This window comes from Anabrus simplex, chromosome 6 (assembly GCF_040414725.1).
Source record: "Anabrus simplex isolate iqAnaSimp1 chromosome 6, ASM4041472v1, whole genome shotgun sequence".
Classification (NCBI taxonomy): domain Eukaryota; kingdom Metazoa; phylum Arthropoda; class Insecta; order Orthoptera; family Tettigoniidae; genus Anabrus; species Anabrus simplex.
The window spans coordinates 235,986,440-236,002,613 of NC_090270.1; the positions used below are offsets into that span (position 1 = coordinate 235,986,440).

The 16,174-nt window shown below is 39.6% G+C and overlaps 1 protein-coding gene and 1 long non-coding RNA gene across 11 annotated transcripts in view; one reads left to right on the plus strand and one right to left on the minus strand.

Moving 5' to 3' along the window:
* LOC136876380 (ionotropic receptor 75a) overlaps positions 1 to 16,174 on the plus strand; it is a 370,517-nt gene that overhangs the window by 186,693 nt on the left and 167,650 nt on the right. For 8 of the 9 annotated variants that reach the window (XR_010860583.2, XR_010860582.2, XR_010860584.2 and 5 more), the window contains one exon: positions 12,972 to 13,186. Coding sequence is in view for 6 of the 9 variants with exons in the window: in XM_067150278.2 (XP_067006379.2) it covers positions 12,972 to 13,186 (215 nt within the window). In the remaining 3 variants the exon portion in view is untranslated. The remainder of the gene's footprint in view (positions 1 to 12,971; positions 13,187 to 16,174) is intronic. The other variant, XM_067150280.2, reaches the window with a different exon arrangement.
* Positions 1 to 16,174, minus strand: part of LOC136876381 (uncharacterized) — a 131,106-nt gene that overhangs the window by 99,619 nt on the left and 15,313 nt on the right. The window lies entirely within an intron of this gene.

Sequence of the window (16,174 nt, forward strand, 5' to 3'; positions counted from 1 at the left end):
AAAACAAAATCTTATTTTCCTATGGCGACCTCATTAGTGAACTGAGATCTGAGCGGAGGCCAAACCCGGACCAGCTGAAAACAGATTTGAGTGAATGGAAGAGTGAGCAGTTAAAGTCAAGAGACAAAGTGCGCTCCCTCGAAACCGAGGTCGACGATGACTATGTGCAGGATGGCAACGAACTGGATGAGAAGGGATCCGAAGAGATGCTCACGGTTGTGGAGTCTGGAGTTCGAGGCCCAGAGGTAGAAGTGAGTGCCCTGCATGCGGAAATGATGGCTATGGAGACGCGAATGAATCCGGCTGGCAGCGACGGCGGCTCCGCCATCGTGAAGTTGGAAACCCTACGGGACAAGGGGATTGCTTCCAAGAGAATATGCCGGACCCAGTTTGAGACCAGATCGACGTCCAAGAAGAGTGCCGAATATCCGATCGCTGGACTACGTGTACATTGCAGCCCCCAGCCAAGTTCGACCTACGATGAGGTTATGGGAGTGCTCGACGTATGCTGCGGTGTCCACCAACAGAGAGCCACCTATTGAGTCCAGTCGCAGGAGAGGACTCAGCGAACAGATATAACGCCGCGGATAATCAACGCCAAGATCGAGCAACTAGGCGACGTGACTGTGGAAGAGTTATCGCGAGGTGACACCAAGCTCGAAACGGCTGATGCCTGTGAGAAACTACGTGGCGCTGAGATCTGTCCAGGGAGGACGATCGGCAAGAAACAGAACTACGAAGAGGCTCTGATGTTGGCCCATGAGACAGAGGCAGCGACTGCAATGGCACGGCTGGAGGGACCCCTACTAGGAGACGGAGCAGCAATGGAAGACGAACCGATGACCAACGAACGAGGATGCCACCTGACTAGGACACTTGTTCCGGCACGAAGCTGCGTGCCGTATTCGTGCCAGTACGAACATCAAATTCCGCACCCCGGAAGAAGAGGAAATCCAGCAGGGCTAAACCTGGGACGAGCAAACCAGTCCCGGACATCACACCAGACGACTACGAAGGTGCTCAAGCCCTGAAAGTAGACACGGGTGTGGACAAAAGGGAAACCACTGAAGTTCCGGCTGCTACATGAGGACTTGCTGACCGTTATCACCGGAAACGAAAACACCGTTGACCGGACCCAGCGGATCTCCCATGGGAAGGTGGTGGCCAACCGAACAAACCATCTTGCAGCATATCGTGGAGCCGCACGGGACAAGCAGCCTTAAGGAGAGGGCAATGTAATGGTTATAGTGACCGCCATGCCAAGTCGCTATGCGCCAAGCTCGTCACCCATTGCCTCCACCCCCTTAGACTCGAGCGCGCCAATCACGAGCAACATTTATGTGCTGGGTGGGCCCTTCTCTCTTCTGTCCGTGGTCGCGCCGCATGGGACGACGGAAATTACTCAACGATTAATCTGGAGTCTTCCATCTTGCGAGGTTGCTGGATACATCTAGCATCCCGACTGTTCCATAAGGGTTGGCGCAGCTATATAAGAGAGGAACGACCTGCCTGTAGTGAGTGAGTGTGAGAATTAGTTAGTGAGAGTTAGTTAGTGAGTGAGTGGGAGCGAGATTGAGTTCGCTGGAGCGCACTCAGGATGGCCTGGGAGAGTGCAGCCTGATCGAGTATCTGTCTGTCGGAGCCGAGGACTCATTCCTGTTTTCCTGATATCGTGTGTGTGTGTCCCTTGAGGCTGGCTGCTGGAGGAGAACCTGGAGTGTTCTGGAGTAGCGCGAAGGGAACACTGGGTACCGACGTGTGAAGACTGCGGAGTTCAACGGGTTGAGTGAACAGCGGATGCTATCCCGACCTGCGAGGCTGACGTGTAGGCTTTGGACCGTGACAGCGCTAACGAGTGTGACTGAGTGGCTGAGAGAGTGTACTGCAAATAATCGATGACTCTTTGTGTATGTGTGTGTGTCATTGTAGATGGAACATAAGCGAAACTAAGAGAGAGAGCGCGAACCGTCTGTAAGTGTGTGACCGTGTACGTGTGTAAGTTGTAAGCTTCTCTATCGTCTGTGTGTGTGTAAATCTGTAATTGTAGTGCTTAGTTAATAAATCTTAGAAATAGGATGCTACCAGGTTCTGTACTCATTTATTTACGTATTTACCCCGCCAACACGTTACAATATGCTTGTGGCTTGGACTCCATGTAAAACTGGGAGTTAGCTGCAGTCACTTAAGTGCGGCCAGTATCCAGTAAGTTACAATAATTGAAAATATTCCACCTTTTTGATACTTTTTATTTGCCTTTTAGCAAATTTTTATTTGTAAACAGTACATGTTTCGTTCTCACTTGAGAACATCTTCAGCTGTTGTTAAGTTTAGGTGAATCGCTAAGTTTCTGAACACGTTATTTGCAAGTACATTGATTCTCTTAAAGACTACTAGAATACAAATTAAATTAAAATGATATAAAACAATGTGGGGGTTAATGGGTTAATGAAATGAGACTGGATGATTACTTAGTTGGTCAGCTTAAAAACTATATCTATTCATTGGAATAGTTGTTAAAAGTTTCACTTAGTTACATTAAACCGGAAGACAAAAAGACATTAAACCAGAAGACAAAAAGGCATTTTTAATGTAATAAAGTGAAACTTGACATTTGGTAACATTTCCATAACAGCCTCTTCTATTTTCTTCGATTTCAAAATGTGTCCCAAATGTAAATGCATGCTAATAGCATATGGGGAAGAGTATCCTTTTTATGAGGCATCAACACAGACAGATCTTAAGGCAATGATGGGATAGGAAAGGGCTAGGAGTGGGAAGGAAACAACTTTGGCCTTAATAAGGTACAGTCCCAGCATTTGCCTGGTATGAAGACAGGAAATCATGGAAAACCATCTTCAGGGCTGCTAACAGTCTGGTTCAAACCTACTATCTCTTGAATCACATGATATAAATTTCATAATGATGCGTATTGACAAGTATTCAATGTTAAATGGGGGTAAGAGTGGGTCCACCTATTCAATACGTAATTATTAATGACAATATAACTGTATTTTCATTAAAAAAGCATTGGTTACATTCTTATTAAAAAGTCAATGGGACTAGTTTCAACCTTAGCATGAAGTCATCCTCAGCCATTACATAAAACCAAAACTGGCAGAATGTTTAAAAACACTGAAAAACACAAAACATCAAAAATATGTAGGTGGAGCGAGGTGGAGGACAGGAAACGCTAAGGAGATGTTGGGGTGGCAAGAAGCTGGTGGGGATATTGGAGTTTCTGTTCGAACTGGATTTGTGTTTCTTATAGACTGTTAGGCTTTTCATAAATTTCATTGATGTAATTGGGATTAAAATATTGTTCCAAATGAATAAAACAATTCTCAAGAATTTTGAGCAGAGTACCTTTGTCTGCAATGTTGAAGATGTCCATATCTTGGCCAATAAAAGTAAACTTGTGATTGGAATCAAGACTCACAACAAGTGAACTAATTGAATTCAGTGGCAAAAAAAAAAAAAAGAAAAAGACATGATAGGAAACATAATTGAGAACCACATGAATTTTAGGGAGCAATGGAAGGATTTGTATAGATACTTTAAGGCAGAAACATGTTCCCAGAAGGACATTCCTGGGATCATTATTGAACAAGGGGAGTGTATACGCAAGAACTTACAGAAGGCAGAAGTATTCATTCAGCTAAATGTAAAGGTAGTTGGATATGAAGATAATGTCCTGGTAGAGGAGGCGACTAATAATGGCAAAATACTGAAATTTACCTATGATAATAAAGACGTTTTTAAAAAGGTACAAAACTGAAAGCTAGAAAGGCAGCTGGGTTGATAAAATTTCTGGGGATATATTAAAGGCTACGGTTTGGGATATAGTGCCATACCTGAAATTCATATTTGTTTACTGTTTGCATGAAGAAGCTTCTACCAAATGAATGAAGAGTTTCAATAGTAACCCCAGTGTACAAGGAAAAGGGTGACAAACATAAAGTGGAAAATTACAGGCCAGCCAGCTTAACATGTGTAGTTTTGTAAGCTTTGGGAAAGCATTCTTTCTGATTACATTAGACACTTTTGAAAAATTATGAACTGGTTTGTTAGAAGGCGGTTTGGTTTAGGAAAGGTTATTCCAGTGAAGCTCAAGTTGTAGGATTCCAGCAAGATATAGCAGATATTTTAGATTCAGGAGGTCAAATAGACTGTATCACTATTGACCTATCCAAGGCTTTTGATAAGGTAGATCATGGGAGATTACTGATGAAAGCGAGCGCAATTGAACTAGACAAAAGAGTGGTTGAGTGGGTGGTTACATTTCTATAAAATAGAACTCAGAGAAGTAGAGTAGGTGAAGCGTTATCTAATCCTATAATGATTAAGAGGGGAGTCCTGCAGGGCAGTATTATAGGACCTTTGTTTCCTTTTATACAGTGTATATATATATATATATAATTCGCTGGGGCCATCAAGGACCACGTTAAGTCTTGTTGCATTTGACACTGAGCTTGGCCTTCTTTAGAGCCCAAATTTCCCTCATTCTTTGTGAGTGGGCCTGCTTACGCTCCTCTGTCCAAAGGGCACCGTGTCTTCTCTTCGGTTGCTCGTCTCGGTTTAGCCCGTTCATCAATATTTTCTTGCAGAAGAGATCTCTGTTAAAGGCGTCTTCAGCTGAGATATGTAGCATTTGCAGGTCTTCTTTGGTATTCCTAAACCAGGGAATTGTGGTTTTGGGGTTTGATTCAAAAAAGTGAAAGATTTCTTTAGTTAACTTTCTTCCGTCCATTCTTTTCAGATGACCGTAAAATCGTGCCCGTCTTTTTCTGATTGTGTCGGTAATTTTCTCTATTTTGCTGTAGACTTCCTTGTTGGATCTCTTTTGATGGATTCCATTTCTGTACTTTGATCCCAAGATTCCTCTCACAATTTTGCGTTCTCTTTTCTCCAGTTCTTCAAGGAGTCCTTTGTTGGCATTCAGAGACAGGGTTTTGGCTGCATATAGAACTACTGGTTTCAGAACTGTTTCATAGTGATGTATCTTGATGTTTTGGGAAAGGCATTTTTTGTTGTAGATTGTGCGGGGTGTTTGGTAGGCTATTTCCAGTTTGCGTACTCGCTCCTGAAGTGCTTCTTTGTCCAGTCCATTTTTCATGATGATCTCACCCAGGTATTTGAATTTGTCTACTCGGGTGATGTCCCCGTATTTTGTATGGAGTTTTGGTGGAGCCTCTTTGATGTTAGTCATTACTTCTGTTTTCTCAAACGATATCTGCAAACCAGTTTGTTCGGCAATTTCCTTTAAAATTTCAACTTGAGCTCTAGCGGTTTCTATGTCATTTGAGAGAACAGCAATATCATCGGCAAATGCTAAGCAGTCTGTTGCGATCCCCTTGGATTTGGTTCCTATTCTCAATGGACTGTAGTTGGTTTCCTGTAATTTCACCCGCCAGGTTCTGATGATCTTTTCAAGAACACAGTTGAAAAGTATCGGGGTTAGCCCATCACCTTGTCGGACTCCTGTTTTGATGTCAAAGGAATGCAAGAGACATCCGTGGAACTTCACCTTGGATTTTGTATCGCACAGGGTGGCTCTAATTAATGCCAGCAGTTTCAAATCAACTCCAAATTCATTTAAGATGTTTAGCGGGACTTCCCGGTCAATGGAGTCGTACGCTTTCTTAAAGTCTACAAAGACAGACACATACTGCTTGGACCTTAGTGTACAATATCTGATGGTCGTTTTGAGATTTTGGATCTGTTCAGCTGTTGAGCAACCTTTTCTGAACCCTCCTTGGTATTCACCTATTTGATGTTCGACTAGTGCTTCCAAACGCTCCAGGATGGCAAGTGATAGAATTTTGTAAGTCACGGGTAGCAAAAATATTCCTCTGTAGTTGTTGATGTTCTTCTTGCTGCCTTTTTTGTGTAATGGATGGATCAAAGCTATTTTCCAATCTTCGGGTAGGGTCTCCTTGTTCCAAATTTCTTCTATTTGCTTTTGCAAGATATCAAGTGATTCCTCTGGGGCATATTTCCATAGTTCTGCTACTACTGAGTCTTCCCCCGGTGCTTTGTTATTTTTGAGACGGGCAATGTGGCGCTTGATTTCATCTCTGTCAGGTGGTCTGGAATCTGGGTACCTGAGTAAGGGTTCCTTGGTCTCAATGGCGCTTTGCGGTTTAGAGCAATTAAGTAAATTCTTGAAGTAATCTGCCAGAATGCTGCAATTTTCTTCATTTGACGTCGCCAGTGTGCCGTCCTTTCGCTCAAAGCATAGAGATGGTGGTTTATAGCCAGTGAGTTTGCGTTTGAAGGCTCTGTAGTACTCTCTGCTTTCATTCTTCCTAAAGTTTTGTTCTATCTTTTCAATGAGAAATTTTTCGTATTTACGTTTCTCAGTTCTGAACACCCTAGCTGCTTGGGCACGTTGGGTTTTGTAGGTTTCCCAATCATTTCGTAGAGTAGTACTGTTTCCATGCATTGAGTCTTTCTTGGAGGACTGATTCACAGGTACCATTCCACCAGGCATGCTTTTTGCTTCTCTTGATTTCTGCAACGTCTTTGGCAGCCTCAACAAGGAGATACGAGTAAAGATCTGGAATCACAGATAAGGATATTTGCAGATGATGTTATGCTGTATAGAGTAGTAAATGAGTTGCAGGATTGTGAACGACTACAGGGGGACTTAAACACTGTAGTGAGATGGACAGCAGACATTGGTATGATTGTAAATGGGATGAAAATTCAAGTTGTAAGTTTCTTAACAGTGTGCTGAAAGGTGGAAAAATATAATTTTCTCTTAAGAGTCAATTCTTCCTCACATGATTTGTGATCACTTGTTCCCTCTCAGTTTTAATTATTGTGTTGATGGGGTGATAGTAACTCATGAGGAACAATGTAAGTACTTAGGTGTTAATGATGATGATGAAGATGTTGCTTGTTGTTAAAAGGGGCCTAACATATAGGTCATCGACCCTAGGTGTTAATATAAGGAATAATTTTCATTGGGGTAATCATATTAACGAGGTAATTAAGAAAGGTTACAGATCTCTTCACATCATTATGAGAGTATTTAGTGGTTGTAGTAAGAACGTAAGGAGAGGGCATATAAGTCTCTGGTCAGACTGCAGTTAAAGTATGTGTCCAGTGTATGGGACCCTCACCAGGACTACTTGATATAAGAAAGAGAAAAAACTCAGAGGAAAAAAGCATGATTTGTTCTGGGAGATTTCCAACAAAAGAGTATTGTTACTACATTGCAAACTTTGGGGTGGGAAGATTTGGGAGTAAGAAGACGAGATGCTCAATTGTGTGGTATGTTTCGAACTTTCAGGGGTGAGTTGGCATGGAATGACATAAGTAGAATAAGCTTGAGTGGAACTTTTAAAAATAGGAAAGATCATAATATGAAGATAAAGTTGGAATTCAAGAGGACAGAGATTGGGGCAAATATTCATTTACAGGATGAGGAGTAAGAGATTGGAATAAATTATTAAGGGAAATGTTCAATAAATTTCCAAGTTCATTGAAAATATTTAAGAAAAAGATAGGTAAACAATTATAAATAAATGTAAATATGAGGAAAACAATTGATAGGTAATCTGCCACCAGGGCAACCACCCTAAATGCAGATCATTGATTGATTGATTGATTGATTGATTGATTTGTAATAATAATATTTTGTAATCATGCAGTGTGTATTTAGCATCAAGACTCACAACAAGCAGACTTTTTCAAATCGTTGTGCCATATTTTAATGAACTTTTACTTTTTACAAAATACTATCTCTTTTATGTATCATATTTTTCTAGTAATGTTTCTTGTTAATTTAATGTTAGTCAGCTGATGATGGTCCAACAGGAACTGAAACATGTTCTGATGTTATAAAAATATCTTTTCATTATTTATTAATAGCATAAAATCTTTCTTAACAGTGTTTTGAAAGGTGGAAAAATATAATTTTCTCTTAGGAGTCAATTCTTTCTCACATGATTTGTGATCACTTGTTCCCAAAGCTTTAAGAGAATGTGATTTTAGTTTAATGCTTCTGAAGTTTTTCCAGTTCCTTGAATCACTTTTTTTCTTGTAAAATGTCAATAAGAAACTTTCCAAAAAAGTGTTTGGTACTGGGTCACCACTTGATCTTATTGAACAAAATTTGCAAAAACTTTATTCCAGTGTCACTACATCTCTTCCACAGCTCTGCTTGAATCTCATCAGGGCTTACTGCTTTCCCATCCTTCATTTTGCACACTGCTTCCTCGACTTCTTCAAAAGTGATATCACCAATGTCATCTGAATTAAATGGGACAACAGTATCTATCAAATTGAGAAAAGAAAAAAAAAATGTGAAGGGATGGTCACTCGAAGAATGAGAAGGAAAATCAAAAAGATGGGGCAGACTGACAGCCTATGCCTCAAATGTCCTGATATCAGAAAGCTAAAAGGATAGAAACTGCGATGGCCTACAATGTCCTAAGCCCATTAAACTTATCAGCAATAACAACATTTGACTTACTATTGGTGTTAACTGAGATGTGCTCTGTCTTTTCTGTCACCACTCTACTCCGCTAGATGGCATTACTACTTCAATTACAAAATTAACCTGCCAGTGACAGGTACTTAACAGTTAGTTTAAAAATACATATATAGCTCTGTCTTGTTCACACTCTACTGGCAGACTTTCAAACCAACCTGAAATAAATGGAGAAGCAGGTGCCATCCATCACTAACAGCCAGTTGAAGGAGATGTCCAAGGTGGTGTATAGACTGTGCGTGAACTTATTGATACACTTAGGGTGTGGATTGCCTATGACAACCTGAATTAGCACATTAACGTGTGGTAAAACAATCAATTCTTGACATTTTTAATTTTAAAAATATATTACTCTGAGTTTTGTCTATTCAACTGTGTATGTTGGAAATATTTAGCACCTTAACATTATGAGAATTTTAATTTTGACATTTTTCTCATATTTTGGGGTAAAATAAATCAGCCATACATCATCATCTCTGAAAAACAGTATTTGCTCTCTAAATTCGATCAATAGTTATGTGAATCCAAACTAACATTATCTAACTAAACACGTCATTTTAAAGAAATGATCATAACCTTTGAGACTTGAAAACAACCAAAAACCATGCCTAATGTCCCTCCCTTTCCACTCTTTTACAATTTGATTCCCTTTAACACATTTTGTAGTATGTGGTGAGAAGGAGAACTGCAATAGTGGAAATATAATTTTAAAGTTTTTATTTAAAGTGTCTGAAAGATTTCATTTTTGGTTGGAACTCTGGACTCTACTGGAATTATTTTATGTAACTGCAAGAAATATTAATTTGGATATGTGTGTAATAATGTTTCTTTTAGCCAATAGGCAAGATATATGGAATTGTAAATGAACACTGCAAGATACGAGAATTGTTGTGAAGTGATTTTTTTGGTATGTAAATTTTTGGGAATTGATAATTTAAATTAATGTCAGCAAGCAAAGACACTTGGGATGTTTTAACTTGAAGAATTATTTGAAAATTACTTTTTGTAATTATAGATATCAAAATTGTAATATGATGAAAATGTAAATGTAAAGGTGCTTTACTTTGAAACAGCCTATTCTGCACGCACGGTTATGGGTGTTGAAATAGGTGTTGCAATAGGAAATCTCAAGAAGTTGCTAACTATGTTAATATGATCATATATGGTCATGCAATTTCATTCGCTAGAATAAAGAGATTTTCTGTTGGCCAAAAGATAGGGAATCTACTGGAAATTGTTTCCCATTGGTCGGTTGTGATCGGGCCATTTCCGGACTTTCTGCCGGCTTCGGAAATATCATGCGTGTGCTCGGCGTCTTTTACATCCGACTGCCCTAGCGAGCACAAGCTCGAGGGTTTCCCTCGGGAACCCCTGCCTTTCCACGGTAAGTGTTATTTCAGTGTTATTCTCAATGTTTTCTGGTTTCATTTAATTTAATTACTTTGGTATTTCTTTTAATGTCATTTTTAAAGATTTAAATTTTACGTGTCCGAGTTTCACCTAGATTCCCGATGTTGGTAATTTCATGTCTTTCACCTGGTTTTTTAATCAACAATCCATTCATTTGTGTTTTTTGATTCATAATTGTATGAGTTTGTCAAAAGCGTTAAGTATCGCCTGCTTTGTGATTTAACTTTGTTTTTGTAATTTTTCGTTTGATATTTTTAATATAGTTGAGCTAGAGGGTGTTTCATGTAAGTCTTTTCTCCCCCATAACGTCATACGTTCCCATGGACCTCATAAGGCCCCTAGCACCTTCCACTCTCCTGTCTTAGTTGTCATTTTTAGGCCTGTAAGTGTTCCCTTGTATTTGATGTAAGTTTGCATATCGAAAGATACTCGTCACGTTTCCATGTTTTGATGTGAATTCATCGCCACTGCGTCATTTTTCTATCTCCTTATTCATATTATTAAGTATTATATTATTTACTACTGCTATTACTTTATTATTATTATTATTATTATTATTATTATGTGTAAGCGTAATTGTCCCGATACCGGCTACACATTTCAAGACATTCCATAATCTGCATCTCTTCTTCCGATGTTAAAAACAGTTGGATTTAGATAAAGGACTGTCCCTTAGAGCTGTAATTCACCATTGTGCATGGCACACTACAATTCTCAGAGGCCACCTGAATACTTAACCTTCCACCCTTTACATCCCGGACTGTATTTTCCAGATTTACTAGATTGTATCTGTTCTTTCCTCCAGGACCCTCAACTTTTTCTTATAATGTTGTAGCATGAACAAAAAAGCTTACTTTCATATATTAATTATTTTGTAATATCATAATGATAGTCCTACATGCGTGCGAAGGTCAAGATTAACTGCTAAATCACACTCGTTAATAGCACACATGATATTTCTTTCCTGATTTCAGTACCGTAATTCAAATGGTACTGTTATCCCGATAATAATGCGTCTATTAGTCTGTGAATGGAACACTGGAGCTGCTTATTGTTCCAGCATTGTTGATCTGGGAGAATGTACCATAAATGTATCAATGAGAGCTTTCCCTTGAATTTCCATTGCATGGAAATGTGAAAAATATTAAAATGTGTGATGATGATTGGTTTTACCCAATCATAATCAGTTTTACCCCATCTTCCAGCAATTTATTGGTTACTTATTTATTTATTTCGTGTCAGAGTGTTGAGAAACTTAAAAATATAAATAAGGTATTATATACAAATAAAACAGAATACATTTTATGTCACAAAACATGTTTCACACAATGTCTGCCCAGAAATGGGCAACAGAAATTCCCTCTTCAGTGGCTTGAATCAAGTCTTGAAGTGTACAACGAACAGGGCAGGACTGACAGTCATACAGGTGTTGGGTAGTTTGTTGCTCCCCACAATCGCAGAAGTCTGACTGATCTTTCAGATAACCCCATTTTTTAAGGTTATCCTTGGATTTACCTACTCCACTCCTCAAACGATAAAGTGCCTTCCAGGTTGTCCATTCCAAATGATGACCAGGGGGTGGAGATTCAGAAGGCACCATCCAATCAGAAAGATGCTCCATTTTTGCTCGCCACATATCACAACGTGCTGTTCTTGCTGGTTTATCCAGAGCCTTGGAGACATTGAGGAAACTTTTCCTGGACTTCAGTCTTCTGGGTGGAGGTCGATGTCCAAATAACGGGTGGTTGCTTGTGAGATCCACCTTCGACCTCTCTTGCCTTGCAAACACTTCTCGCCGATTGTCTGGAGAAGAAATACCAGCCAAGCAGTAGAGTTTGTCAGTGGGAGTAGGTTTCAGACACCCAGTTACTATTCTACATGTTTCATTAAGGGCTGCATCCACCCGCTTCGTATGGGCTGACCTAAACCATACAGGACACGCATACTCAGCTGCAGAAAAACTCAGAGCAAGAGCTGAGGTTCTTAACAAAGTTGGATGGGCTCCCCATTTGCTTGAGCCAAGTTTACGGAGGATGTTATTTCGGGCTGAGACTTTCTGTCCAGAATTAACACAGTGTTTCTTGTATGTTAAGGTCCGGTCTAAAGTGACACCCAGGTACCTAGGTGTAAAACAATGCTCCAGTTGCTTACCCTCCCACGTCACGCACAGGCGTCTAGTAGCTTCTCGATTTCGAAGATGAAATGCACACACCTGGGTCTTAGTCGGGTTTTGTAGTAGCCGGTTCTTCTGATAGTACACTGAAAGTTCCTTAAGTGCATTTGAGAGCTGCATTTCAGTGGTTTGAAAGCCGTCGCACTGGACAGCTAAAGCCAGGTCATCGGCATAAATAAAGCTTCTTGTATAGGAAGGCCTTGGCTGGTCATTTGTGTAGATGTTAAAGAGGATTGGCGAGAGGATACTGCCCTGAGGAAGTCCGTTCCGTTGGTCCCTCCACCTACTGCACTTTCCTTGAAACTCAACAAAGAACCGGCGATTCTGCAGGAGAGTTTCAACAATCTTCGTGAAACCATAGTCTCTGGTGAAGTTATAGAGCTTGGTGATCAAAGTTCTATGGTGCACTGTATCGTATGCTGCCGTAAGGTTCACAAATACCACACCTGTGATTTTACATCTTTCAAACCCATCCTCTATGTGCTGAGTTAAATTGAGCACCTGTGAAGTACAATTCCTTCCAGATCTAAAGCCCACCTGTTCTGGAATAAGAAGGTGTTCTACTTTAGATGTGAGGCGCTCAAGTAGGATCCTCTCAAATATCTTATATAGGTGACAAAGTAATGATATTTGCCTGTAGCTCTTAGGATCTAATGGATCCTTACCTGGCTTCAAAATAGCTATCACTCTAGACTTCCTCCATACCTTAGGTATCTGTTTACTCTGCAGGCAATTGTTTAGAAAATCAACAACCCACTTCCTTGCTCTGGAACCAAAGTGTTGTTATTGGTTACTGATTGCCTCTGAAGAGAATTATGTTGATTTTTTTTACATAAGTATTTATAATTTTGCACATGGTTTCCTACAAAGTCTTTGTCCTTATAACTACAGGTTCATATCGAGATCCCACCACCTCAGCAGCACGAACGCTCTTCATCACCTTGTTTGTCCTGGCTGTACTTACCTACACAGCTTACTCTGCTAGTGTTATCTCTCTCATGTCCTCAGCACAGCCAGTCATCAACACACTCAATGGAATCCTTCAAGATGGCTCCAAGATGGGCCTTGCTCTCCATGACAACCATTATTACCGCACACAGTTCGAAGTGAGTCCACTACGTCACTTTAATATTAAGACCTCTCAATACACAACTGGATTTCTTTTTCTTCTTCCTAGTTTTAAGTAAGTATAGTTTTAAGGAGTTCTAGAAACCTTTTTCTGATTTTGGGTACAGACATGGATATCCTATACAATAGGCCAAATATTATACAACCTTAATCCTCCTGTATAAAGACAAACCCTTCTCTGTACTGTAAATATATCGGTAATATATGTAATTGTATCAGTAACTGACTGAGGGAGTGAGGTATTTTATACCCTTCTTTGTCTGTATGGAAGTTGGGTTGCATCAGTTGCGCAAGAGCCCCAACTTGGCGGCGCCGACTCAAGCACTTCATGGCTTGAAAAATCCCCGGAGAGAAAACGCTAGCTAATGAAAAAACAAGGAGGGAAGACACATTCTAATAACCCCACCCACTAAAAATTGCCAAAATATAATAGTGCCAAGTTGCTAACTTGGTGTGAGACTGGATACTGTATTTCGAGATAATTGCATTACTTATTACATGAAAGATTGGCAAGTCATATGTGAGCAATTTAGACCTCTGACAAAATTATAAAGGGTTATGAAAATTCACCGTTAGTCAAATTGCAACGCAGAAGATGAGGTAAGCATCAGAAGCATACCCACGCCAGCTGTGGACCCAGATTCAGAATGGGAAATCCCCGAAGAGGCGTCCGTATTAGATTGAAGATATCCATTTAATTACTGCTCAAATTGCTTTCTGCATATGATAAGACGTCATAGAATTATGAGCTTCACATTTTGACCGCATCACCAATTTTTTAAGATACGTAGAACACAAGATATGGAAATCGTAGTGGGGACTATCTGGTATTCGTTCTGAGAGTTGGGGTGAGTTTATTTAAGAGACCGCCCTGTTGTGGAAGGAGGATTTTGTCGTGGAGTGTTGAGAGGGGCAGATGTTCCATTCACGTTGCGTGTCTGCATATGTATTTCTTTTGTGCGGGAGTGAAAAATGAATTGTGTCGTAACGCAGTAGAAGAAACAATTTTGTGCCAAATATATACATTATACGCACGCTGGTTATGAACAAGAGTGTAAAAATCCCAGTGAGGTAGAAATGATGTGAAAATTGGAGTGGCTAAAGGACGATTGTATCGCTGTAAGACTGCGGAGACTGTGTATCGTGATATTATAACACGAGGTGGTTAGTTCTCAATAAACAATGCAGAAAATAGATTCTACGATGAATATGATTTTATAAACAGTGTAGGATAAAATTTAAATAGATTCCACAATAAAGTTGATTTTTATACAGTGTCAAAGGAAGACATGGTTAATGGAATGTTGTTTGTATTAACCAGTTCGAGTGGATCCAAACTCAGGACCATGGAGGTGCAGATGGTGATCAGAAGAGGAAACTTCAGACCAGTGATCCATGCCAGTGTCATGCAGGCATAAACATCTACCAGGGGCCTCTTTGAGGCTCGAACTCTGGACATCTTAACATGACGATAAGTACACTGATTTGAAATATTATGTAGTATTGTAAATACAGGGTTTAATTTCTTGTAAATATGTAAATGATATAGGATAGGGTTGTAAAAATTAATAAGAATTTGTTTTGAAACTAGGGAGCAACTTTGAGTCAGTCATTGTATTTCTTGAGTAAAGATAATTTAGATGGGGAAGGAAACTTTGGAGTAGGATATTAATTCCAAGTACATATATGTAATTTAAATTGTGATTAAAGCATGAGAATGGATTAAAGATTAAGATATCCTAAAGGTTTAGAGTGCTTTAGGTAATAAGGGTAAAGTGTTTTGTCTTATGATTTCCAACGGGTTATATTTTCTTTTCTCTTTTCTTTATATTTGGGACATTATTTAATATCCGTAGTGCATGACGACAGGGTCATCTATATGCCTTTGCTGATGTGTTAATCGATGCGATAGCAATGCACTCTGGTTTAAAAGAAAATTTGCATGATCGTAGTATAGAGAATTGGCTGTATTTTTTTGTGTGATGTGTGACATGCCTGGGGCTCAATTACATGTCCTACCAACTTAGATAGGGATTTCCTTTTTTAATAAGAGGATACAATTTTTATAGACTAAAAATAACTGCCACATGAATAATCTATTTGAAGTATTGTGTATAAGCTAGAAGAAAAGCGTGTTTTTATTTTTGTGTGTGTTCAGAAAGTGGAAAGGTATGGATAAATAAAGGTTTGACCTGATATAAGGTAGGCATATGTGCCGAATACGTATAAATGAATGTATTTAATTGTGGTTGAAATGTGATTTACTGTGATATTTCCTGAGGCTGCAGAATGCTTTGCTTTTATAGTGGACTTGTGTTATTTAAAGAGAGGGGTCGCTAGCTTTTTGAGATGAGGCAGGACCATGTGTCAAGTGATTCATGTTTGAAGGAGGGATCGCTTCTTGCCAAGGGACAGCTCTGCAGAGAAGAATAAATATGTCAAACCTTGCTACAGAAAGTAACCATGCTTGCAGTTGACAAAATAAGTTCACATTTGTATTTTTTCCCAATTATTCGGCATGGGAATATGAGTTACTGGAACACCAGATTAGAATATTTGTTTCTTCTTCTATAATCATAACAGATAGGGATTTTAGTGGCCCAACCTTGGTGGCATGCAGAAGATCTTCGGTTCGAGTCCCAAGGCAAACCAAGGATTTTCATCACACACAATTTTCCCATGAAATACAACCGTTCACATTCCTTTGTTTTTTTTTTTATGTTTTCCAGTGGAGTTATGCATTGTGTGTATATATTTTATTGTACGTTGTTCTTTGATGGTTAATTTATTTTGTATGCATGTATGTCAGACTTTGAGAGCGAGTTCTTCCCCGTGGTTTGGTTTCCTTTTGTTCAGTGTGATGTGGGTTTGATGCCGGGCTCAATATCAGTTTATTTTTCTGTGTGTTGTCAGTTGTGTCATGTCCATAAGTACTGACATTATTTAGTGTTAATTAGGATCTTATT